We start from the raw sequence: 27421 nt of genomic DNA on the forward strand, positions 1-27421 counted from the left end.
TGGCAGGTCCCCGATGAACTGGCCAAGATTCAGTCTATTTATGGCCGGCTTTAGTTGTGGCCCGATGTCAATGTCTGGATCTACTGATCTCTAATATGTTTTATACTCTGTCACTGACCTATTTTTGCATGTAGTTCACGAATTTTGGTGAATTTTGTTTTTGGGATGCTGAGGATTTCTCTTATTTATTTATTTTTGTTTTTTTAAAAGAACTTTTTGCAAAAAAAAGGAGTCATTGCTGTTGAAACTACATCATCTTTTTTTTAGTGATGTTGAGGAATTCTTATTTTTTTATTTATTTTTTGTTCTTTTAAAAGAATTTTCTGCAAAAAAAAGGAGTCATTGCTGTTGAAACTGCATCATCTTTTTTTATTGATGTTGAGGAATTCTCATTTTTTTTATTTTTGTTTTGTTTTATTCTTTTAAAAGAACTTTCTGCAAAAAAAAAGGAGTCATTGCTGTTGAAACTACATTATCTTTTTTTAGTGATGTTGAGGAATTCTAATTTTTTATTTTTGTTTTGTTCTTTTAAAAGAATTTTCTGCAAAAAAAGGAGTCATTGCTGTTGAAACTACATCATCTTTTTTTAGTGATGTTGAGGAATTCTTTTTCTTTTCTTTTTTTTATTTTGTTCTTTTAAAAGAATTTTCTGCAAAAAAAGGAGTCATTGCTGTTGAAACTGCATCATCTTATTTTGTGATATTGAGGAATTCTCTTTTTTTAGGTTTTTTTTTTTTTGCTCTTTTAAAAGAATTTTCTGCAAAAAAAAGGAGTCATTGCTGTTGAAACTACATCCATCTTTTTTGTGATGTTGAGGAATTCTCTTTTTATTTAAATTTCTTTTTTTTTTTTTTTATTCTTTTAAAAGAATTTTCTGCAAAAAAAAGAGTAATTGCTGTTGAAACTGCATCATCTTAGGCACGGGTTTTTGCACCTGCATATCTTTCACAATCTCTCTTGCCATATTTGTCCCTGTGTCTTCACTGTTTGGTCATGTTTCTCTCCTTTTTTCTGTTTTGTCAGGGTTTGGAGGTTCCATTAGTTGCTATAGTTCACTGGTCAACTCCGAAACTGCCATATACATCTGGGATTTACACCCACTACAAGTAAGTTATCAAAGCCACCAGTTAGATTGTTCTGGCCAGTAACTTCAACATGTGATCAACGTTACTCACTCTTCCAGGCTCCCAAGTATTCGGCTGGAGAGGCCGCGGTTTGTCATGACCGCTCGCTGTGACTCTCCTGTTCAGGCTCACTCTACGTTTCGTGTCACCTACACGCTGCTGAACGACCTGCAGGACTTCCTAGCTGTCCGGCTGGTGTGGTCACCGGACATCAACATGGCAGCAGGTGGTGAGTAGAAAGGGGCAGCAAGAGGAGAAAACGACCATTGTCGTGTAGGACACAAGGATGTGCTAAATGTCCGGCTTTCCACAGGTCGGTGCTTGTCAGAAGAGGAGCGACGTATGACGCAAGCCGCCCAGGAGGCCATGGTGTGTTACACTCCAATTAATAGTCTGGGATTCTGTCGGAAAGGCAGCTCAGTGACCATCGGTGTCACCTTCATGGCTTTAAAAGCTGGTTTGTTTGAGGTGAGCAGTAGGGAACTGTCATAATCTTCTCAGTTTGGTTTTTTTACCACTTCCAGTCCGGACACTTTCACCCCCTTCCTGCCCAGGCCAATTTTCAGCTTTCGGTGCTATCACACTTTGAATGACAATTGCGCGGTCATGCAACACTGTACCCAAATGAATTTTTTTGAGACAGATAAAGCTTTATTTTGGTGGTATTTATTCACCACTGGGATTTTTTTTGCTTTGTAAATGAAAAAGTCCCAAAATATTGAAAAAAAGTGTTTTTCGTATAAAAGTTTGCAAATAAATAGTATTTCATCATAAATCTTGGCCAAAATGTATTCCGTTTATCTTTTTAGTAAAAAAAAAAAATCCAAATTAGTTTATAACCAAAAATGTATAATTTTTAAACTTTTTTTCCCATTTTTTTTTTTTATATTATTATTTATTTATTTTTTTACATACTGTCACCCTAGCAGTACAGCGTCACCATGGTGACACTGTACAACTTGTGGGGGGTGATAAAGATTTTTTTTTTTACACTTATTACTTTTACACCCATAAAGGCTGTAAAAGCAGTCATTTCTCCTCTCTGGCTGCATTCTTGCAGCCATTGAGAACTACTGTGTGAGCTGTGATTGGTCACAGCTTGTCACATTGTACAAGGCTGTTGTGAATATCCTTGTACCATGTGACCTCTGTGATCATTCACAGATTTCACACGTAGTAAGCAATGATGTCACAAGTGACATCTTGCTTACTACTCTGCATGTGATCACTGATTAGCCAATCAGTGATCAAATGATCAGGACCTCACAGAGGTCCCGTCCTACGATTGGTGTTCCACTGTGTCCGGAGGACACAGCGGGCACCGGATCGCGGTGCTCCACGCTCCCAGGGAGCGTGCACAAGCAGGGGGCGGGGAGGCCATTTATAAATGGCCACCCGACCATGCACTGCCACCGTCTGGCCGTTTATATACAACGGCCGGAAAGGAAGTGGTTAGGTGCGTGTCTCCTTCGGCTTTTGGTTACTTTAAGCAGATTTTATTATAAGTCTATGGAAAGCAAAACCCACTTGAAGCTGATCATCTGCAGGTCAGTTTCACCTGTTAAATTCTGAATGATCTCAGAAATGTCTTAAAGGATAAGTTCCCCTTTTGGACAAAAATAATAAATGCACATTTTTTTTTTTTTTGCAGGTAAAAAAAATTTGCATTTTATTATTTTTGTCCAAAGGAGCCTGGAAAGCATTGCACCAGTGATCAGTATATCGCTGATGCCATGCAGGTCTCCTGCAGACCTGTCAGAATATCTGCTTGTTGTATGGGATGTAATCGGGCAAGCAGATATTCAGACAGGAAGCTTGAATGAACTACCAGGGCACTCCATAGCACTGTGGTAGTTCATTAAAAACTTCAAGCCCACAGCCGCTAAGGCTGCCGAGACTTGCACTTCATTCATTCACGGAAGTCCGTGATCAGGGACACTGACTGGTGACAGTATAAAAAATAAAACATATATATATATATTTTTTATTATTTTTTATTAAATTTTTTTTCTTTTTTTAAGATTTTTTTCCATATTTCACTATGACCAAAGTAGTACAATGTTACCAAAGTAACATTGTATTACTTTGGGGAAGTAATCAGAATTTTTTTTTTTTTACACAATTTGCTTATAGCAAAGAATTTGCAAGCATTTACCTGAATGACATCGATTCATTCAGGGTTTTTTTTTTTTTTTTTTTTTTTTGTGCTTTGGCCCCAGTAATCACATGACAAGTGCATGTGATCGCTGTGACCATTCACAGCTAGACACAAGTATACAATGGGCATGAATGAAGCCATCCATTGTATACAACTGTCATGTGACGGTCACATGGTACCGGCAACGGGGGTCGATACTCAGATCTGTCATCGGCCGTGTCCGAGGTACACGGCCGGTGACAGATCGCGCCGCTGCGTGGGTCTGCAGGAGCGCAATCTGCGCATTTGCGGGAGGACGCCATATGGCGTCCACCCGGAACGCTGATGACATTTGCCGGCCGCCATTCGGCCATAGGGCGGGCGGCAAATGGTTAAACTGAAGTCATACAGATGCCATCAACACAAACCCAAAACTTGTTAGCAGTAGGCTGATGTATGAGGGTCTGTAGCGTAAAGGAAGTTCCAATATCTCTAGGGTTCTTCTATGATCTATTATTATAAAAATAAAGTGACGCTACAGGTTTTTTTTTGTGAATTAAAATAACAAGCATGTTATACTTACCTGTTCTGTGTACAGTGGTTTTGCACAAAGCGGCCCCGATCCTCCTCTTCTCGGGACCCCTGCAGGCTCGCCTTGCCCCTCTCCTGGCAGCTTGCTATGGAGATACCCGAGCAGGTTCGCGGCTGAGCTCCTCTGTCCATTCACACACAGAGCGTGGCTCAGCCCTGCCCCATGCTCTCTCCGTATTGGCTTACTGGTTGTGATTGATAGTAGTGGGAGCCAGTGGATCCCGCTTCTATCACAACAAACACTTTACTCCTGCGCTAGGAAAGGACTCAGTAGACCCAATAGGAATGTTCTGGAATTTTCTGGAATATGCACTGCTTGCTGCCCTCAACAGATCGGGGTGCTCCAAATACACTGGATACAAATGGAGAAACAGAAAAAGGGCGCACCGACCTAGTGCATTATCTTTTAAAATAATTTATTGAAGAAGCAAAAATAGGTATCATACTCAAAATGGACATAATAACACAGGCATGTCAAACTGAACAAGATGTATGATCCAAACAACATCTGAGTCCATACGATGGAACCCTGGATGACCAACTGGCTAACGCGTTTCAAGGACACAACCTCTTCCTCAGAGCCAACCTATGTCCATTGTGAGTATGATACCTATTTTGTTTCTTCAATAAATTATTTTAAACAATAATGCACTAGGTCGGTGCGCCCTTTTTCTGTTTCTCCATTTGTATCCAGATCCCGCTTCTATCTCGGCCAATGAGGAGGGAGAGACACTGCTCTCATGCACACCGCTGGATCGCGATCAGGCTCAGGTAAGTATTAGGGGGGCTGCTGCACTCAAGGATTTTTACCTTCGTGCATAAAATGCACAAAGGTAAAAAAAAAACCTTGAGCCCTTAGAGCAGTGGTTCTCAACCTTCCTAATGCCGCGACCCTTTAATACAGTTCCTCATGTTGTGGTGACCCCCAACCATAAAATTATTTACCCAGTAATTATAATTCATGAGTGTCGTTTTACCTCCAATACTGCTGCTTTCAACACTGTAGCTGCTTTCAACACAGTAGCTGCTTTTAACAGAGTGGCTGCTTTAAACACAGTAGCTGCTTTCTACACAGTAGCTGCTTTCAAGAGAGTAGCTGCTTTCAACACAGCAGCTGCTTTCTACACAGTAGCTGCTCTTTACACATCGGAAATATGTGTTTTCCGATGGTCTTAGGCGACCCCTGTGAAAGGGTCGTTCGACCCTCAAAGGGGTCGTGACCCACAGGTTGAGAACCACTGCCTTAGAACCACTTTAAATAGATTCTCCAGCTTGAATTCTGCATCTCTGTGACAACAGTATCCCTGATTCTCTTACAAGCACCCTGTGGTTTGGGATAGGGCATCTTGGAGGTATAACCATAGGGGAATACTTATTGACTCTCTGCTGCAGTCAGCCATAAATACAGTCCTAATTCAGCAGGTAGTAACTATAGGATGGCCTAAAAATGAGCAGGCAGTGGTCTCCCAATGAATATCCAGCTCAGGGGTGGATAGGTCTTGACCAGCAGGAAAGCAAGCAGGCCAGAGTTTCCACCAAGATGGGGTTTCCTGATGGCTATTAACTACTTCAGCTGGGTAATAACTGTTAGTTTTTCCATTCAACCAGCCAGGCTGAATGAAGAAAAAACTCAGATTACAGCATCCACACAAGCGATGTGAAATCCCCCACCCCCTCAGCTGCACTAACAACGGGGGCTACTTAACCCCTCTTTCCAGTCAGAATACCCTGATCTGCAATTTTATTTCAATAAACGAAGTTAAAACTAAAAAAAAAAGATCACTGCTGCAGTGGCTGATCGAATGCTGGATTTCCAGCTGGCCTAATGACGTGGATGAGCTTTTAGTAGATTTTTATGAGCCTTTTTTTTTTGTGGGGGGGTGTTAATATTATTATTATTATAATACAGGATTTATATAGCACCAACAGTTTGCTCAGCACTTTACAAAATAAAGGGAGACAATACAGCAACAATACAAGAGGGATAGGAGGGCCCTGCTCCTTGGAGCTTACAATCTAAGAGGGAGGGGCTAGTGGTACAAAAGGTAGTAACTGTGCGGGATGGACTGGTAGGAGGAGTAGAAGATTCCATTATTAGCTGAGGGCAGGATAGGCTTCCCTGAAGAGAGAGGTTTTCAGAGATCATCTAAAAGTGGGCAGAGTAGACGATAGTCAGATAGATTGCGGTAGAGAGTTCCAGAGGATGGGGGAGGCTCTTGAGAAGTCCTGGAGACGAGCATGGGAAGAGGAGGGCAGGAGGTAGTGGGAGGAGCAGATAGGATAGTTTGGGTGATATTTGGAGACAAGATTGGTGATGTAATTTGGGGCAGACTTATAAATGGCTTTATATGTATATATAACTGTCCAGCCTTCCTTTAGGTACCTCCTCTGCCTAGCAGGAGCATGTCAGATTTGTTATGCAGGCAGACATTTCAGGTGGTGTTGGTGATGCTGCTGCTGCGGTACGTTTGGCCCTCCATCTGCAGTGACAATGCTGAGCTAGACCAGGATGCTACAGGCAGAGCGATGTTGCACACAGCAGTATGTTCGTCTGTCTGTACTGCAGTTTTGGCAGCAAGACTTTGCTGGGAGCTGCTGCAGGTTAACACAGCAAGGCCTAGGCGGGGGGGGGGGGGGGGGGGGAGGGGGGGCATGGCAGATAAACGAACTATGGGAGGTATATAATAATAAAGTGCTTGTGAGCCACTAGGATCTACTGTAATAATGAAATGATACCATTTATATTACTATGGTTCGCTGGCCCTAATACACACACTCCTATAAATGTGTAACATAACCAAAAAGTGAAAGTGCAATTATGTCGCGCTCCGAAAAATACTACATGTGCTTAATAAATCATAAAATACCCATATTAGTGTGCTTTGACCTAAAAAACATTAATCGAAAAATAAATATAAAATATATAAATATAAAATATATAGATATAAAATATATAAATTAAAATAATATAAATGAATATAGTGATAGTCCCAAAGTCAATTCATATATTCCAACAGGTGCTTTTCTTGTAAAAGTGCCCTCCGAATTTGAATATCGATATGCGCTCCCCTCAATGGAAGCATAACATGCAATTGGGCAACCAGAGCTTTGTGTTTTAAATGACAGGATTGGTCATCTGCTCTGTGTTAGTAATATGCAGGATGTTAGATGTAATTCTGTGTTTCATCCATTGGGATTTTCTTGGTGGTTTGCTCCCTTGATAAAGATTAGGTTACATGGACCTCTTCCTTTATGTGCTGCAGGATAGAGATCTATCTTTCCATCTCTCCCAGGGGCGGACTGACCATTTGGAAACTCGGGCACAGCCCGAGGGCCCGGGGTCAGTAGGGGGCCCCATGAAATGCCCCTGGTACCTTTTTTCATAGGCTTTTTTGAGTTAGGACAGGGACACAGGGGCCCCATGAGTTGTCAGTCCGCCCCTGATCTCTCCGTCTCTCCTTGTTTCTCCACAGTTTGAATATATGGAAGAAAGAGAAATATAGTGCCTTATCCTTAAACACCTTTTATTTGCAATCAGTATTCTATACACTCACAATAGAAGCAATAATAACACACCTTATAGACCCTCCTCTGTGTGTTCTGAAAACACACAGCCTATACTCGCTGCTATGATCTCACGTGCGTGGTGACGTCAGTGCCCCTCCCTTACGCGTTGCGCCACCGGGTCACGTGGCTTCGTCAGGGGGATGTAAAATTACACCGTGCATTGCCACAATGTCCTGTGTCTCTAAGAAGGAAGCACAGAGATGAAAACTGACCATCACCTCACAGTTTAGCTTCTGATAAAGGAAACTGGCAGTTACCAGGTATTTTTGAATAATTGAAATGCTAAAAACCGAGCAGACTGCAACAAAAAAAAAAACAAAGTGAAAAAATAACAGAATATGCATGTAAAACTATTTTGTGAGGTTACATTCATTTGAAACTGAAGCCGATTCAGTGAGGAGCAATTTTTGTCCAACACATAGCTCTTATCCTACCCAGCTGTTATTTTGTCTATCAACTGTTATTTTGTCCTGCATAGCTGTGCCAAACCCCACAATTCCCCTGTGATTGAAGGCAGGTTATCTGCCGCTGATGAAAAAAAAACAAATCTTTGTCTGACCTTCAGCCTGCCGTCCTCCAGCACTGCTCCTACCCTGTCATTATCAGAGACCGTGTGTGGTGAAGTGATAAGTGCTTGAATGGTACAGTGTATGACCTGACCCTCTCCTCCGCTTTGATGAAAACATAAGACATACTGTAATATTCCCAGACGATTCATTATTCCAGAGATTGTCTGCAATTATCTCATGACTCACTCTTTGTCTGTGGAGGAAGGACATCTTGCTTCTGTGGGCAGATGGGAATTAACCAACTCTAGCCTGGACTAATAAGCCTTCAGCAACACCAATTCTTTTATAGTAATGGATAATGGTGGCCATGGACCTGGAGTGGATGATAGTCACATGTGCAGTACTGTCTGGACAGTTTCATGCATAAACATGCTTGCTCAGTTCCATGAAAGTTAGTTTTATTCTGTGGAATGAATAGGCAAAAAACAGGTTTGCTTTAATAATCTCTCTGCTTCTCCTTGTTTCTGCACAGTTTGAATATATGGAAGAAAGAGAAATATAGTGCCTTATCCTTAACCCCTTCCTGCCGGTGCCTCCCGGCCCTTTAAGAGTTTCAGACGCCGGGAGGCGGGAGTCACTTTGGGAGTGGGGCCCATGGAACCTAGCTCACTTTGGAGAGGTGGGGAGACCCCTGTCTCAGCTCCCCATATCCCTCTTATGTGTAAGTCACCCTGTGCCTGTTAGGAGTACAGGGTGATCTGCCCTAATATTGCAGTGGGTGGTTGTTGATTGATGTTGTTATTATTATTATACAGGATTTATATGGCGCCAACAGTTTGCTCAGCGCTTTACATTATAATGGGAGACAGTACAGCAACAGTACAGTTCAATACAAGAGGGATAGGAGGGCCTGATCCTGGGAGCTTACAATCTAGGAGTTTTCATGCACGTATGGTGTGAACGAGCCCTAAATCAATGCATGCTGAAGCACACTTATCTTATAAGGCACCTCTAATAGAAGCCTGCAATCTCAACAGCCCTCCATTACCAAAATTGCTGATCTGTGATATTTTTACTGTGCCCCTGATTACCAACTGTACTATGTTTTTACACTTTAAAGTGTATTTCTACTTTTGCAGCCAAAATGAGATACCAACGACTTTATTTGTTACATGTCCTCATTCACATAGTGTAACTTAAAAAATAAAATAAAATTGCGGCTTATTTTTTTTAGACGCTCTATATTGGATCCTCCTGTGTAACGGAACTGTCCCCAGACTGCACTTGGGTACTTCCGTTAGGATAACGCTTCCCTGTCTGAACACCGACCACAGGCACCACAGTAGACCAAACAAGACTAGACGACACCAGACTTGAAGTAAACCAGGAAATAGACTACTTTATTTCAACACAGATACAAGATATATACACTCAAGGGAACAAACCCCCCCTCCCTGCATAATGACACAGGGCGGGGCAATCCACCCTTAGCAGCAAGAGACACACCAACAGACAGTCCCATCAGGAGGGGGCGCTGCTGGAGACACCCCCCCCCCCCCTTCCCCACCAAGCCAATACACAAACACATTATTATTATTATACAGGATTTATGTAGTACCAATAGTTTGCTCAGCGCTGTACATTATAATGGGAGACAATACACGAGATAGTACAGTAACAATACAATTCAATACACGAGGGGTTCGAGGGCCCTGCTCCTTACAATCTAGGAGGGAAGGGATAGTGGTACAGGAGGAAATAGCTGTGGGGGAGGGAGTGGTAGGAAGAGTGGAGGAGTTCAGTAATTAGCAGGGGGTGGGGTAGGCTTCCCTGAAGAGATAGGTTTTCAGGGTGCACCTAAAGGTGAGGAGAGTAAGTGATAGTCTGATGGATTGGGGTAGGGAGTTCCAGAGGATGGGGGAAGCCCTGGAGAAGTCCTGGAGACGGGCATGGGAGGAGGAGACCAAGGAACTAGAGAGTAGGAGGTCTTGTGAGGAGCGGAGAGTACGTTTTGGGTGGTATTTGGATACCAGATCGGTGATGTAGTTTGGGGCAGTGTTATGAACAGCTTTATACTTCAATGTTAGCATTTTGAATTTTATCCGTTGGGCAATCGGAAGCCAGTGGAGGGATTGGCAGAGGGGGGTGGCGGATACGGAGCGGTTAGTAAGGTGGATGAGTCTGGCCGCATACATCCCATAATAGTTTGTTCCCAAGCAAGACACACAACAGAACAATTGGATGCAACCACATGGCATTAAACAGTCAACAACCCCCCACCCCAATATTAGGACAGGTCACCCTGTACCCCTAACAGGCACAGGGTGACTTACACATAAGAAGGATATGGGGAGCTGAGACAGGGGTCTCCCCATCTCTCCAGAGTGAGCTGTGTTCCATGGGCCCCCCACCCAGGGGCGGACTGACAACTCATGGAGCCTGCGGGCAATAGAGGATCATGGGGCCCGTGTGTCCTTGCCCAAACTCAAAAGCCTATGAAAAAGGTATCAGGGACATCTCATGGGGCCCCCTACTGACCCCGGGCCCTCGGGCAGTGCCTGAGTTTCCAAATGGTCAGTCCGCCCCTGCCCCCACCCAAAGTGACTCCTGTCACATATCTCCCCTTTCGGCAGGAGACTAACGCAGGAGGAAACTCAGGACGGGTGGACTCCGAAGTTAGTCTGTACTTCCAGTCCCCCAATGCCAGCACCCACACAGTACCCCAAACAAATCATCCTGCAAGGAAAAATCCTACTAGTTTGTCTTTGTTTATTAGGGTTTTGGGCAGGCAAATCTTCATTATCTATTATCAAGATTTGTTACACTGTCCATCCTAACAACGTGTTAAAGGTGTAGAGGCTTGGTTTCTTGCATTGTGTGTTAGCCCCGGTTCACATATATGCAGGCTGCGTTTTGCGCAGGCACGAGAGCCCATTCATTTGAATGGGCTCCCATGTCCCTGACACGCAGGGAAGAAGTCCCTGCACTTCTTTGAAAAACGCAGCCCGCACTGGAACCTCGGTTCCCAGTACGGTTGCGTTTTCCAGTGCGAGTGGCATGCCATTAGAACTAATGGCACCTGCCCACGGGTCTGCATTTCTCTGTTCGGGTGGTGCGGCTGCACGGATTTTCGTGCGGATCCGCATCGGCACCACCCGTACAGATGTGACCCTAGCCTTAATGAGGACAGACAGACTTGGGACAAGCTCACCCTAAATTTGCTTAAAGAAAACCTTGACTGCAAAGGTGGAAATATGCTTCAACACCATTACCATGACCACTTCAACTAGACTTTTGATTTCACGTCTGTTTTCCCTTCTAGCTAAGCCAACATATGAAGCTGAAGCTGCAGTTCACCGCTAGTGTGTCGCAGGCTCCTCCGGACGCTCGTCCTGTTTCAAGAAGAAGTAGTCCCAGCAGTCCGGCCCTTAGGGATCTGGAAAGGCAGCAGCAAGGGGGCGCTCTTGGGAGATCCCAGTCTTTCTCTCACCAGCAGCCCCCTCGCGGTCAACTCATCCGGTGAGGAATCAATCCAACTGCTTTATGGATCAGCATTACTCCCTCTTAGCCTTGATTCACACTGATGCGGTCCGGAATACACAGTGTTTTCTGTGCAAATTCCACACCGCATCACAATCGCGCTCTGTTCATGCGAATCAGTGCGGGTGTGTATGTTAAGTTAACAACACCCCGAAATCAGTATGCAAAACGCGGTGCGATGTGCAGAATCGGATTGCATGGGTGTGAATACCTTTGCGATCTGATTCTAGTGCAGTCCTGCACCTTTTTGGTGCGATTTGAGCCAAACAAATGTATGACTCAAATTGCATCGCACAGAATTCGCATGTGATTTGCACTGGAATGAGGTTCCAAGTGTGAACCCAGCCTCAAAGTGTAGCTGTCCGGGCCTAGGAAGTATCAAAACAAATCATTCTGTGGGAGTGCAGACATGTTGTGTTGCCCACAGTAAATCTTGAATCTTCAAACCAACTTTTGTGTCCTTGTGGAGTTAAAGCCCAAACTGTAAACAGGACTTAGTTCAAATTAACATTAGGTACCACCCCTGCAATTTGACCGTAAAATTCCAAAGTGTCTATTAGCCACCAGCATTTAGAAATTGGACTGATAAAAGACAGAGGGTGGGGCTTAGAGTCCACATAGGTAGACGTCACGGACCTGTGTACAGACCGGGCCTAGGATCCAAAGGGTACACAAGGATCTATATTTTGGTTTGAAGATTTTAGTGCACCTGCTGCAAAAAAAGTTTATTTTTTAGTTTTGGATAGAGTGAGAAATGCTTAAAGGGTTAGTTCACAATTCCAGAAAAATGAAAAGGTAAATGAACTCTGTACATCCTCCCCACCCCCTCCAGTCCCCACTGTACTTAACTCTGTGGGCGATGAGCTGTTAGTGCACACACAGCCGGTGCAGCGGTCAGGGGATCTGAAGTCCCTGCTGTTCTGCTTCTTTCTGTAGGGGTTCTAGGATAAACCAGAGAGATTCCAATAGGTCAAATTGGTTATGTGGTGGCACTGACCAATCAGAATCGCTCTGGTCTGTCCCAATAGCCCTACAGAAAAGAGCAGGGATTTTAAATTCCCAGACCGCCGCATAGGCTACGTGGGACTGACAGCTCATCACCAATTGAGATAAGTTTACCTCTTCATTTTTTTTTTTTTTTTTTAAAAGGTGAACTTGCCTTTTAAAAGCTCTTATCTGGTTATTGCTGTCTGTGTCTTTTTGGTAGGTTTTCTTATATTTTCTGTCTCAGACACCACAGAAAGCAAGAGGATAAAACCTCTCTTAATCTCTTCACGCTGGCCGAACGCAAATGTGCGGCCTCCCGGCGTCTGGGTCTAGACGCCGAGCAGCCGCACATTTGCGTTCTGTTAAAAAAGAACATGTGCTGAGAGCGTGTGCCCTGTGCGCTCCCAGCACACATGTCAGGTACCTATGGAAAGGTCCCAATCTCCTCTTTTGATCGGGACTTTTCCCTATTATGTGCCCGCCATGATGGCGTGTCACGGCGGTCACATGATCCTAAACCCTGCCCCGCCTTCTGAAACCCTTAAAGGGTGAGGAGGCGCCGGCACGAAGGGGTTAAACGCAATAGAAACAGTGCAATCTGTACTGTCGCCTTTAGATCTACCAAGTATGTAGTGCAGGGCCCGATTGGTTGGATACTTTAGGGAGGTCCTCATATTACATGGTTTTGGTAGATTTAAGGTCAATTGTACAGGGATGATATGGTCAGAGTGTAACGTGTATGGTGGGCCTTATGTCACCACCACAAGTGTCCCTATTAGATTTCTCATTATGTTTGTCCTGGGGATAGTGGTCACCAAGACAGAGAGGCTGACTCTCCCCAGTGGTAGCACAGACTGTAATAAAAACTTGACAAGGGATCCAACTCTTCCACACTCTTCTCAAAAACAAAAATAAATACAGTGGGGCAAAAAAGTATTTAGTCAGCCACCAATTGTGCAAGTTCTCCCACTTACAAAGATGAGAGAGGCCTGTAATTGGCATCATAGGGAGACCTCAACTATGAGAGACAAAATGAGAAAACAAATCCAGACAATCCCACTGGCTGATCTGGAAAGAATTTATTTGCAAATTATGGTGGAAAATAAGTATTTGGTCACCTACAAACAAGCAAGATTTCTGGCTCTCACAGACCTGTACCTTCTTCTTTAAGAGGCTCCTCTGTCCTGCACTCATTACCTGTATCAATGGCACCTGTTTGAACTTGTTATCAGTATAAAAGACACCTGTCCACAACCTCAAACAGTCACACTCCAAACTCCACTATGGTGAAGACTAAAGAACTGTCGAAGGACACCAGAAACAAAATTGTAGACCTGCACCAGGCTGGGAAGACTGAATCTGCAATAGGCAAGCAGCTTGGTGTGAACAAATCAACTGTGGGAGCAATAATTAGAAAATGGAAGACATACAAGACCACTGATAATCTCCCTCGATCTTGGGCTCCACGCAAGATCTCACCCCGTGGGGTCAAAATGATCACAAGAACGGTGAGCAAAAATCCCAGGACCACACGGGGGGGACCTAGTGAATGACCTGCAGAGAGCTGGGACCAACATAACAAAGGCTACCATCAGTAACACACTACGCCGCCAGGGACTGAGATCCTGCAGTGCCAGACGTGTCCCCCTGCTTAAGCCAGTACATGTCTGGGCCCGTCTGAAGTTTGCTAGAGAGCATTTGGATGATCCAGAAGAGGATTGGGAGAATGTCATATGGTCAGATGAAACCAAAATAGAACTGTTTGGTAGAAACAAAACTCGTCGTGTTTGGAGGAGAGAGAATGCTGAGTTGCATCCAAAGAACACCATACCTACTGTGAAGCATGGGGGTGGCAACATCATGCTTTGGGGCTGTTTCTCCGCAAAGGGACCCAGACGACTGATCCATGTACAGGACAGAATGAATGGGGCCATGTATCGTGAGATTCTGAGTGCAAACCTCCTTCTATCAGCAAGGGCATTGAAGATGAAACGTGGCTGGGTCTTCCAACATGACAATGATCCCAAATACCGCCCGGGCAAGGAAGGAGTGGCTTCATAAGAAGCATTTCAAGGTCCTGGAGTGGCCTAGCCAGTCTCCAGATCTCAACCCCATAGAAAACCTTTGGAGGGAGTTGAAAGTCCGTGTTGCCCAGCGCCAGCCCCAAAACATCACTGCTCTAGAGGAGATCTGCATGGAGGATGGGCCAACATACCAGCAACAGTGTGTGCCAACCTTGTGAAGACTTACAGGAAACATCTGACCTCTGTCATTGCCAACAAAGGATATATAACAAAGTATTGAGATGAACTTTTGATATTGACCAAATACTTATTTTCCACCATAATTTGCAAATAAATTCTTTCCAAATCAGCCAATGTGATTATCTGGATTTTTTTTCTCATTTTGTCTCTCATAGTTGAGGTCTACCTATGATGCCAATTACAGGCCTCTCTCATCTTTTTAAGTGCGAGAACTTGCACAATTGGTGGCTGACTAAATACTTTTTTACCCCACTGTAGATATGCCTAGAGATATACAGAATTAAGTCAGTACTTGACTGAGGCACCACAAGATTCCCACTGGTCATTAACCTTGTTGACTTAGCTTTTTGGCTCTGACCGTTTCATTTAAAAGGGATTGTGACGGTGAAAACACCATGGGGTTTACTTGCTAAAACTAGAGAGTGGAAATTCTGGTGCAGCTCTGCAGAGAAACCAATCTGCATCCAGGTTTTATTGTCAAAGCTTAATTGACCAAGCTGAAATCAGATGCCGATTGGCTACAATGCACAGCTGTACCTGATTTTGAGTGCTCCAGTTTTAGTAAATTATCCCCAATGACTTGTGATCCTATCAATATTAGGACAGCTATAAATAGGTGCTCATTGAATCTTTAACAAAAACTGATAATTATTAGGCTGCTATTTTTTGTATGACTTCAACATGTGCTGGACAGTTATAGGAATGGGCTCTCCCATAAACAATCATTGGTTTTATGTAGAAATGCTTACAGTGGTTGTAATCCCCAAAAAATCAAAATTTGAAATGACCAGCCTAGCTCACACAGCATTGCAGCAGAAGTCATCTGTCCCTAGTCTGGCCAAAAATAGGAGCAGCCAGTCATCTGAAATCCTCTCTGCTTTCCTACAGTGAAAAAACCTGACATGTGAAAAACATTTGTGTCGCCTCACCCCCTCTGCTATAACTGACACACTAATTAGGAGTCAGCAATGGGCAGCATTTAAGGCACCAGAGACTGCAGACTTTCATAGGCTGGAGGGAGCTGAGCAACGTTCGGGAATTATTCAGCAGGACCCTGACGACATTATGTGTCTATCTCTACTGACGGAGGGGGGGTGGTCGGGGAATACATTTAACAGGTCATCATTATCAACTAACGGCAGCCATACAACCTCACACAGATTTACCCCACAGCTCCTAGGGATTTACCCCACAGCTCCTAGGGAGGGAGCCGAGCAGAAGGATCACAATTAACCCCTCAATGGCTGCTGGGCACTTTTACTGTACCGCCCTACTTTCAAGTAACGCTCTAAACTTACACAGTAAACGTGGCCAGTCATTGAGGAGTTAAATCTGTGTGGCCATTTGCTCCCCCCAGTTGATAATTTTGACCTGTGAAAGCATGTATCCCCCCTCTTCCTCTGTTAGTACAGGTAAGCACATAGTGTCAGCACGGTCCGCTGAGTAATTCCGGAGCTAGGCTGTTTCGGGAGTGATCTGTGTGGATGGCTGCGGGACACACGCCCCCTCTCATGCTCATGCATGAGACTCCTAGTTAGTCTGTCAGTCACAGGAAAGCGGGTGTAGCGACACAATTGTTTGTCATATGTCGGGTTTTTTTACCGTAGGAAAGCAGAGAGAATTTCAGATGACTGGCTGCTCCTTTCTTGGCCAGACTACGGACAAATGACTTTTGCTGCTTTGCTGTGTGGGTTAGACTGGTCATTTCAATTTAGATTTTTTGGGTTTACAACCACTTTCAATGAACTTGTGAAATACTGCTTCCCAGGGATCCCTAGGCAGTCATTAGGTCACCTGACCTATGTTAAAGGGGAGGGTCACATTTCAGATTGGCTGATCTTCACCATGTAGTAAAGATATCTAACCACCTTGTCAGATGAGCAGCCATGGTGGGATCCCAGAGGAACAGTTTCTCTAAAGCCCAGTACACATGGGATGAATATCTGCCGGTTCAACAGAAACCAGCTGACATGTGGCCCATGTGTACAGCAGCCTGTCTGATAGAAGCCGGCCAAATGTCCAGAATTGGCATTCTAGAAAAACATCTTCCGATTGGCACATGAGCAGGGGCGGACTGACCATTTAGAAACTTGGGTGCTGCCCGAGGGCCCGGGGTCAGTAGGGGGCCCCATGAGATGCTCCTGGTACATTTTTGAAAGGCTTTTTTGAGTTTGGGCAAGGACACATGGGCCCCATGATCCCCTATTGCCTTGGGGCCCCATGAGTTGTCAGTCCGCCCCTGCACATGAGCTCTGACTGGTGTGTTCTGGCCAGGAGCAGTCCCCCTTTTAGAACACAATAGCTCAACGGGGAGATTGCTGTACTAACATCACATAGTACAGATACCTCCTTGCGAGATCCTCACATCCGCTGGACTGAATGAAAGAAAAAAAACTGTGTACCAGGCATAAGACAGGAGACCTACAGTTGCAAGAAAAAGTATGTGAACCCCTTGAGATTACGTGGAGTTTTGCATGAATTGGGCATAAAATGTGCTCTGAACGTCATCTAAGTCACAACCATAGAAGAACACAGTCTGCTGAACATAATACTACACAAACATTAGATGTTGCCATGGTTTAATTGCACATAATATGTAAACATTCACAGTGCAGGGAGGAAAAAGTATGTGAACCTTTGGACTTAATAACAGTTTGACCCTCCTTTGGCAGCAATAACCTCAACCAAACGTTTCCTGTAGTTGCAGATCAGACCTGCACAACGATCTGGAGTAATTTTGGACCACTCCTCTTCACAAAACTGTTTCAGTGTGGCAATATTCTTGGGATGTCTGGTGTGAATCGCTCTCTTAAGGTCATGCCACAGCATTTCAATGGGGTTGAGGTCAGGACTCTGACTGGGCCACTCCAGAAGGCGTATTCTGTGCTGTTGCAGCCATTGTTTTGTTGAATTACTTGTATGCTTTGGGTCATTGTCCTGTTGCATCACCCATCCTCTGCGGAGCTTCAGTTGGCAGACAGATGGTCGTACGTTTTCCTGCAAAATGTCTTGATAAACTCTGGAATTCATTTTCCCATTAATGACAACAATCCGTCCAGGCCCTGAGGCAGCAAAGCAGCCCCAAACCATGATGCTCCCTCCGCCATGTTTTACAGCGGGGATGAGGTTTTGATGTTGGTGTGCTGGGCCTTTTTTTCTCCACACATAGTGTTGTGTGTTCTTCCCAAACAACTCAATCTTGGTTTCATCTGTCCACAGTGTATTTTGCCAGTAGTGCTGTGGAACATCCAGGTGCTCTTTTGCAAACTTCAAACGTGCTGCAATATTCTTTTTGGACAGCAATGGCTTCCTCCGTGGTGTCCTCCCATGTACTCCATTCTTGTTTCATGTTTTCCTTATTGTAGATGTGTCAACAAAAATGTTAGCATGTGCCAGAGATTTCTGTAGGTCTTTAGCTGACACTCTGGGATTCTTCTTTACCTCATGCAGCATTCTGCGCTGTGCTCTTGCAGTCATTTTTACAGGACGACCACACCTAGGGAGAGTAGCAACAGTGCTAAACTTTCTCCATTTGTAGACAGTCTGTCTTACTGTGGACACATGAACATCAAGGCTTTTGGAGATACTTTTGTAACCCTTTCCAGCTTCATGCAAGTCAACAATTATTGATCGTAGGTCTTCTGAGAGCTCTTTTCTGCGAGGCATGGCTCACATCAGACAGTACTTCTTGAAACCAGTAAACCCAAAGCAGGTGTGTGTTTTTTAAGGGCAGGACAGCTGTCAGCAACACATCCAATATCATCACACTGATTGGAGTCAAGGTTGGCTCACTCCTGGCTCTAAATAGCTCTGGGAGAAGTCATTAAGCTAGGGGTTCACATACTTTTTCCTCCCTGCACTGTGAATGTTTACATGTTATGTGCAATTAAACCATGGCAACATCTAATGTTTGTGTAGTATTATGTTCAGCAGACTGTGTTCTTCTATTGTTGTGACTTAGATGACGTTCAGAGCACATTTTATGCCCAATTCATGCAAAACTCCACGTAATCCCAAGGGGTTCACATACTTTTTCTTGCAACTGTATTTAATTTCAGGGCGGTTTAGGCTGGAGTGTTAACCTGTAGGTCCACTTTGATTGTATACATAACAGGTCTTTGGATTAGGCTCATGCGACATTAAAGTGTATTTATCCTTCTCTCTTTGTATAGAACCGGCAGCGTTATGGAGCGTCGTGCAATCACTCCACCTGTAGGATCCCCCTTGGGCCGCCCCCTCTACCTGCCCCCTGAGCGGGCCACCCTATCGCTGGATAAAATAGCCAAGCGCCAGTGCAAAGTTCTGGTGGTCAATCCAGTGCAGTGACCTCCGCCAATGCTGCCAAGCAGAAGTGGAACCTCCTAAAATCGCACAGCGGACGGGGGAACCAAACAACGCTTGGGATGGACGAAGGGCGTAGACCAAACAAGCCTGTACTGGATGGGAGATTGAAGCCACACAGAGCCTCTCCTGGATGGGAAATGAAGGGCCAAACACAATCTCGGCCCAGGAAGATATATGGGCCAAATAGAGCTTGGGTTGGATGAGGGCCACCAGTGGCCTACGCAAACGGGGATCTTGGGGCCAAACGTAGGCTGTGTGCACAGGGAAAAAGCGAACAGACACAGCCTTTGGGGTGGGAGGGACCAGGAACAAAAAAAATCAGCCTGTCGGGGTGGGTAACTGAAGCCAAACACTGGTAGTACGAATGGAGCTTTGGGAAGCTTGTGTGGGTGGGACATTGGGACCAAAGAATGGGATGGGAGGAGCTTAACGTACAAATGGGGTCAGTGACTCACCCCGTGTGATATAGGAAATGAGATGGGAGAACGGACTGTACCCCCTTCTCTTTGCCACCATCTCTTGTACATTCAGGGTTTTTTTCTGTTTACATTTTTTGCTGTTTTTTTTGTTATTTTTAACCAGGCATTTCAGACACAGATCGCCAGTGTTTTCCGGTTCCGCCAAATACCGTTTATCGGTTTGCACTTAGAGACTAGCCATTTATAGCTGCAATGGTTTCCTCAAGAAAGCAGAAAAAATGCCTTGGCCAAAGAGGAGAAAAATGTATACGTATTAAAGGGCCATCGAAAAGGTCTGCTAAAGCAAATCTAGAAAGGCAGTTAGTTGCAGGACATGTTTGTAGGCCACAAGTACCGTAGCCTGGGTTGTAACCCACACTGCATGACAGCGTGTACTAACATTTGCACATGGTACATTGTATGTCCCTCCCCCTACACTTTGTTGACCTGTGGGCAAAAACGTGATTGGAACATGAGCTACGTTCCTCTAATGATGTTTGTCTCATTGGTGGCTGCATTCTTGAACAGTGTTACTTACATGCAACCTCTGACATTGAGCACAGTGGGTTGCTCACGGTGCAGCTGCTCCATTCAGAAAACAGCTTGTCTTCTTTTCAAATGTGCAAGGCGTTCTGTGATTGGACAAAGGGTGTATGAACATTGCAAGCTATTTTTGTCCAATCACAAAATGCCTTTGAAAAGCATACTAGACCTTTTCTGAATGAAGGAGCTGCGCTGCAAGTGACCCGACCCACTGTGATCGCCATGCTTCAGCCCCAACTGTTAGTTTTATGGCTTCAATGGTGGCATCCCTGCAAGGGGTTGACTGTAAGCAACATTTCTCGATATGTCTTCCAGGACAGCCCCTAAGATGTAGAGCTCCTCCCATCGGAACAGAAGTCATGGTAACCCCCGACACTTAAAAGTCGGTCCTCCAGGCCTTCACTTAGTATTTTCTCTGGATGGGGGGGCAACATGTTTCCAATGGAACCTGTGCAGGAGCTCTGAGTCTCGGGGGCTGTGAGCTCCAGGGGCTCAGGGCGCGTGTTCCTGCGTGTGCTGTACCTTCTCATTGGCCAGCTGCGATACCTCCTCTGACTGGAAGGTGGCGGTTGTGTGTCTTCTTTTTTCAGTTCCTGCAGAGGACCAGGACCGCTGATACCGCTTCTCTTTGCCAGCAGTCCAGCCTGAAATGGAAGGTGGGCTGTCAGGCTTCCTAGTTTGTGTGTGGGGAGGAGCCAGCCACTTCCTGTCTGGCGGCCGCTGATTGACTGGAAGTTGCAAAGGCAACATTTCTGGGTTGGATGACATCATCAGAAGATGCCGGTTCCAGTCTCTTTTTGGCACAACCATGTGGACATTCTCTGGGCGGCTGTGGTGAAGCAGCAGCCACCAGTGCGGCACACATGAGAGGCAACATTTTCATACCAAGCTAAAACCTCAAGGCTTTTGCCCACTTTTCAACTTTTGGATCAGTAAATATTTCTTAGTAAAGCAACTTTATCGCTATCCAAAAAAAAGAAATAGAAGTCCTCTGAAAGGAAGACTTTTTGGCCTCGTACACATGGGGCGTACCACAACATGCACCCGTGCAAGGGTTATGTTTACCCTGTTTGCACTCGCGGCCATGCACCCATACATATGATAAATTTGGTGCAACAGCTGTGTCCGTCCGGACGCGGTGTCCCAATTGACATCAATAATATTGCCCACACAGGGATGCACGGAACACCTGTGCACCCCATGCGGGTAAACGCAAACCCTTGCACCCCATGCGGGTAAACGCAACCCTTGCACCCCATGCGGGTAAACGCAACCCTTGCACCCCATGCGGGTAAATGCAACCCTTGCACCCCATGCGGGTAAACACAACCCTTGCACCCCATGCGGGTAAACGCAACCCTTGCACCCCATGCGGGTAAACGCAACCCTTGCACCCCATGCGGGTAAACGCAACCCTTGCACCCCATGCGGGTAAACGCAACCCTTGCACCCCATGCGGGTAAACGCAACCCTTACACAGGCATACACTGTAGTAAATGAAGCCTTAGGCTTCACTCACACAGGCACTGAGGCCCATACACAGTGAACAGGCTATTTGTTGGTCCATAGCTGGCGAGTGCTGCATGCAGACAGTCCATGCAAGTGTATGGGGACACAACCACTACTTACACGCCTGTCACGTTAAGACGAGTTGCTGTGTCCTTGCAACCACTGCATCCTTAGACTTATGGGCTGCATGCATGCAGTAACTGGCAGCTAGGGACGCATAAACACAGGACCCGTTCATGGTGTCCAGGCCTCACTGCCCATGTCAACAAGGCCTTAATATGTACCTCTCTGGAGGGTGGCAAGTCCTTTGCTCTTTCTAAGAGCTTCAGCATCTGACTTCCAGGTACTGAGTGTCTAGTGCCTCCCCCCCTTTCCCACGTTCTGTGGTACCATCCTCTAGCCCCGCCACTCTTTAATTAGGACTTGCTGCCCACCAGAGAGGTATTTGGATACTTCTGCCGTAAAACATGGGCATTACAGCAACATACAGTTGCTTGGATTTGTTGAACTGCCATGCATTTTAAATGGCATCTCATCGCACCTCCACAATGCGGCGTGGCGAACCTCAACCCACAATGGGCACTGTGGTGTAATAAAGGTGCGCTGCGGCTCATTCATTTTGAACAGCCTACCTAACGTACAGCGTGCCTCAATCTATGAGAATACCTGCATGGCAGTTCAGTAAGGTGTGAATTGGCCCTATGGGGTTTTATTTTGCAGGGAAAGGTCTTCAGGTTTTTGTTTGTTTTTTTTTTTTCTTTTGATAGTCACAAAGTCACTGTAAAGTTTGTCTCCTGACGAAGGATGGGTCTTGAATATAGCCCTCCCATCATTGCACATGATTGGTTCTATTGCATGATTGACAGGTCATCTGTGTGTAGACCTAGAGGGGGGGATTTACTAAAACTGAAGCACTCAGAATCTGGTACAGCTGTGTATTACAGCCAATCAGCTTGTTCAATTAAACTTTGACAAATAAAACCTGGAAGCTGATTGGTTTCTGTACAGAGCTGCACCAAATGTTGCACTCTCCAGCTTTACCCCCGGTTCACATCTATGCGTCTGTGCGGGCCACGTTTTGCATGGGCATGAGAGCGCATTCATTTGAATGGACTCCCGTGACACGCAGGGAAGAAGTCCCTGCACTACTTTGGAAAACGCAGCCCGCACTGGAACCTCAGTTCCCAGTACGGTTGCGTTTCCCAGTGCGGGCTGCGTTCTATTAGAACTAATGGCACCCGCCAGCGGGTCCGCAATTCTCTGTGCGGGTGGTGCGGTTGCACGGATTTTCATGCGGATCCGCAGCAGCACCACCCGCACAGATGTGAACCTAGGGTTAGTAAATCAACCGTTAGGCTAGGTTCACATCTGTGCGGGTGATGCCGCTGCGGATCTGTGCAGCTGCACCACCCACACAGAGAAATGCGGACCCGCAGGAGGTTGCCATTAGTTCTAATGGCACACCGCCCACACAGGAGGATGCAACCGTACTGGGAACCGAGGTTCCCGTGTGGGCTGTGTTTTCCAAAGAAGTGCAGGGACTTCTTTCCCTACGGGGCACGGGAGTCCATTCAAATGAATGGGTTCTCGTGCCCGTGCAAAATGCGGCCCGGACGGCCGCATGTATGTGAACCGGGGCTAAAGGGTCCAACACACAAGTTTTTGACTATCAGTCTTTTCCTGCTCATTAGGCACTGCATGTCCCAGCATTCCCTGGCAGCTGACCCTCCCTTGATGAGAAATTAAGACTAAAGAACCACTAAAACTAACATGTATGGATATCTATTAATACAAAGGCAGTCATTTTCACTGGAAGTTTACTTAGGGATCACAAATGATAAATCATCCCTTTAAAGCAGGGGTGGGCAACTGTGGCCCGCCAGCTGTTGGTGAACTACAAGTCCCATCATGCCTCTGCCTTTGGGAGTCATGCTTGTAACTGTCAGTTTTACAATGCCTCATGGGACTTGTAGTTCTGCAACAGCTGGAGGGCCACAGTTGCCCACCCCTGCCTTAAAGGGATAATCCTGAAGTTTCTGTATTTCTTTGCTGTGACAGAATCACTTCAAATACTGGACAAGCTGGGTGGCGGAGGTAGTTGTTTGGAGGTATTATTGTGCCACCTTCAGGATTGTTTTAGGTAGTGCAGCATAGTTACACGTTTAGGTAAAGCGAGGGATTTTGGTTGCATATTTTGTATGTGTAAATGAATCAAGCTGAGGAACAAAATATAAACTGCCGTGGCGGACCTCTGCTTCTGAAAATTCTAGCTGACTGGCTGTTATACCAAGTTAAAGGGTTTGTAAACCCTATCAGCAAATTTCTCGTATTTAGTCCCTTTTGCCCTGTTATTATTATTATACAGGATTTATATATTATTATTATACAGGATTTATGATGCCAACAGTTTGCTCAGCACTTTACAATATAACAGGAGACAATACAGCAACAATACAGTTCAATACAAGAGGGATAGGAGGGCCTGATCCTGGGAGCTTACAATCTAGGAGCCCTCTTAAATATAGCCTGAAAGTGTTTTATTTATCACTTCAATAAGTGCAAAAAATACTTGCTGGTCTTGACAAAAATCTTGTCAGCTGATAACTTTCTGTGCTGTCTGCCTGTGCTACACTCTTAGCAGGTATTGCTGAGGACTACAGAACTCCTCCCTTCAGTGTTATGGAGGGGGATGTTATTGTAGTCCTGTCCTGAGACGGCAATGCTGTTTTTCCATAGATACAGTATGGTGAGTGAGCATTGTCACCCTATCACAGGAAGTGTGTTACTGGCAGGATCATCAGGTCATTGAGACTTCATTTGCTGCATCAAAGTATTGTTAGATAAGCGCCACACCCTGAGAGACTAAAGCAGCAAATTCCTACTTCAAAAGACTCATATACATTTTTTTTGACCAAATAAGTGCAATTAAAGGAATGCGCTAAATGAACATATCACTAGATAAATCAATAAAAAAGAAAAAATACGTGCAAAAGTGTTGATAAATAAATATCTAAAAAATATATATGTCTAAAAAATATATATATATCTCCAAAAAAAAGGGTTTATTTACTAAAGCTGGAGAGTCCAAAATCAGACTCCCTTCTGCATAGAAACCAATCAGCTTCTAACCTCAGCTTGTTCAATGAAGCTTTGGCAATGAAACCTGGAAGCTGATTGGTTTCTATGCAGAAGGGAGTCTGATTTTGCACTCTCCAGCTTTAGTAAATAAACCCCATAGTGTCCACACTGTGTCAAATTCCCCACCAAAGAAGTTGGATCACTCACCAGAACTCAATGCTGATCAACAATTGGACCAGCACAAAACGCTTTTGCTCTGGGAGCAGTAGATATCAATTAGGTTCTTGGATGCAATACTCTGCAAGCAACCGATATCCTATAGGATGAATCGCCACCATTCAAAGCTCTAGATCATTTCCAGGGGTATATATCATCTCTAAATCGTATATCTCCTATAAATGTGAGTGTGATCTATACATTAAAGCTTTTAAATGATTTGAAGCTTGCTGCACTATGATCTCTTCCTTTTACTTTTAAACATGGTCCCAATGATATGGAGATATACGATTTAGAGATGATATATACCCCTGGAAATGATCTAGAGCTTTGATATCTACTGCTCCCAGAGCAAAAGCGTTTTGTGCTGGTCCAATTGTTGATCAGCATTGAGTTCTGGTGAGTGATCCAACTTCTTTGGTGGTGGATTTGACACGGTGTGGACCAGGGGCGGACTGACAACTCATGGGGCCCCCGGGCAATAGGGGATCATGGGGCCCCTGTGTCCTTGCCCACACTCAAAAAAAGCCTATAAAAAGGTACCAGGGGCATTTCATGGGGCCCCCTACTGACCTCGGGCAGTTCCCGAGTGTTCGAATGGTCAGTCCGCCCCTGGTGTGGACACTATGGGGTTTATTTACTAAAGCTGGAGAGTCCAAAATCAGACTCCCTTCTGCATAGAAACCAATCAGCTTCCAGGTTTCATTGCCAAAGCTTCATTGAACAAGCTGAGGTTAGAAGCTGATTGGTTTCTATGCAGAAGGGAGTCTGATTTTGGACTCTCCAGCTTTAGTAAATAAACCCCTATCTGTTTTTTTTTTGGAGATATATATATATTTTTTGGACATATGTATTTTTTGGACATTTATTTATTTATCAACACTTTTGCACGTATTTTTTCTTTTTTATTGATTTATCTAGTGATATGTTTAGCGCATTCCTTTAATTGCATTCATTTGCTGCATGCTTGCAGCAGCAAAAGTATTAAAGTTAGTAGATCAGAATGACTGCCAGGCAACTAGGATTTTATGAGGTCTGTAATGGCAGCTTTCCTATATTTCACTGGCAGTAATGACACCAGATCCCGTAGGTGACATAAAAGGACAACCTTTCTGTTATGAATACTTGATTCTTCGCTCAATCTGCTGGCAGAATATAGATGAGCCACCAAGTGGCACTGTGCCATTAGACAAAAGAAAAAGATTTTTTTTTTCTGCGAATGTGATAGAATAGTATATTTATTAAACCCTTCCAACCTTCAGACAAATTTGATATTTAAAGTGTAACGTTTTTGCCTGTAGGGGAGATGGCAGACACAGCCATATAAAGTCATCTACAGGCACAGCCCTGGATACTTCAAGGACAAGGCTGGGGGATCAAAACTGGTAATAAATGCTTTTTTCAAGATGTTTTTTCCATTTGTTGTAATAGCAGAGTTGTTAAAGTGGAATTCCACTCACCAAAAAATAAAAGTCAGCAGCTACAAAAACTGTAGCTGCTGACTTTTAAAAAAACAGCCACTTACCGGTCCCTCGGTCCCGTGGTGTGTCCCCCGCAGTCCGTTTCACCGGCTGTCCTGGATTCCAGGAGGCCGGCATTTCAGTGTGGGCACCCGGCTGTGATAGCTTGCGGCTTCACAGCCGGGTACCCACTGCACATGTGCGAGTAGCGCTGCGCTTCATGAATGGTCCTGTAGTCTTCTGGGACCTGTCTCAAAAGACTACAGGGAGGGAGGACACCTTCCGCTTCCGAAAGCCTAGGCGATCGGACCGGAAGTGGGAGCGGGTAGCTGTCAGATTCGGGTGATGATTCACAATGGCTTCATGATTGATTCTGTCTGAATGAACCATTTGTGCTGCCCTGTCAATGTGTCATACTCTCCTATTAAAATGGCACTATATCCTCCTTCACTCCACTGCTGCAGTGTCACAGAGCCTCCTCACCGGCCACTGACATCTCTGTCAGGTTCTGAACCTCAGCCATTTTCATTGGCTGGGTTGAGATGACATTACTTCCATGCATGCGTGAGAGTTCATTTATCTCGACGAATGCTAAAACTGAATACTGAGCTGCACTTGCGCACAGGGAGGTAAATTAAAAAAAACTTTATTGCAGAAGAGACATTGGGGGTTATTTACTAAAGATGGAGACTGCAAAATCTGGTGCAACAAATCCGCTTCCAGGTTTTAGTGTAAAAGCTTAATAGAACAAGCTGAAGTTAGAATCTGATCGGCTACCATGCACAGCTGCACCAGATTCTGAGTGCTCCAGTTTTAGTAAATCTCCCCCATAGTATTCTTTTCACTTAACAAAAACAAAAAAAAACCTGCCTGTTCACATTTATTTATTTTTTTAAGTTCCACTTTAAGGGAGCCCTAGGAAATGTGATTGGAAAGGAGGATGGGAGGGAAGTAGAATGTTTTAATTACACTTACCTTTTTCCAAGATGCTGCCCCACCTGAAAACTGTGCTGCGGTAAGGTTAGCTCCATAGTCCCGCTCCCTGTTGGGTTTTTTAATGGAATAAGTTGTTGCATATGACGGCCCCAGAGACT

General features: G+C 44.9%; 1 protein-coding gene across 1 annotated transcript in view; it reads left to right on the plus strand.

The window, feature by feature from the left end:
- Positions 1-22780, plus strand: part of TRAPPC14 (trafficking protein particle complex subunit 14) — a 69227-nt gene extending 46447 nt beyond the window's left edge. Inside the window, exons 7-11 of the mRNA XM_089663234.1 lie at positions 1024-1106; positions 1184-1353; positions 1438-1592; positions 11251-11447; positions 18892-22780. Of these exons, the coding sequence (XP_089519360.1) occupies positions 1024-1106; positions 1184-1353; positions 1438-1592; positions 11251-11447; positions 18892-19045 (759 nt within the window). The 3' untranslated portion in view covers positions 19046-22780. The remainder of the gene's footprint in view (positions 1-1023; positions 1107-1183; positions 1354-1437; positions 1593-11250; positions 11448-18891) is intronic.
- The last annotated feature ends 4641 nt before the right edge of the window (positions 22781-27421 follow it).

The sequence above is a fragment of the Staurois parvus genome, unplaced genomic scaffold (assembly GCF_062004578.1).
Source record: "Staurois parvus isolate SC_StPar_1 unplaced genomic scaffold, SC_StPar_1.0 ptg001642l, whole genome shotgun sequence".
Lineage (NCBI taxonomy): Eukaryota > Metazoa > Chordata > Amphibia > Anura > Ranidae > Staurois > Staurois parvus.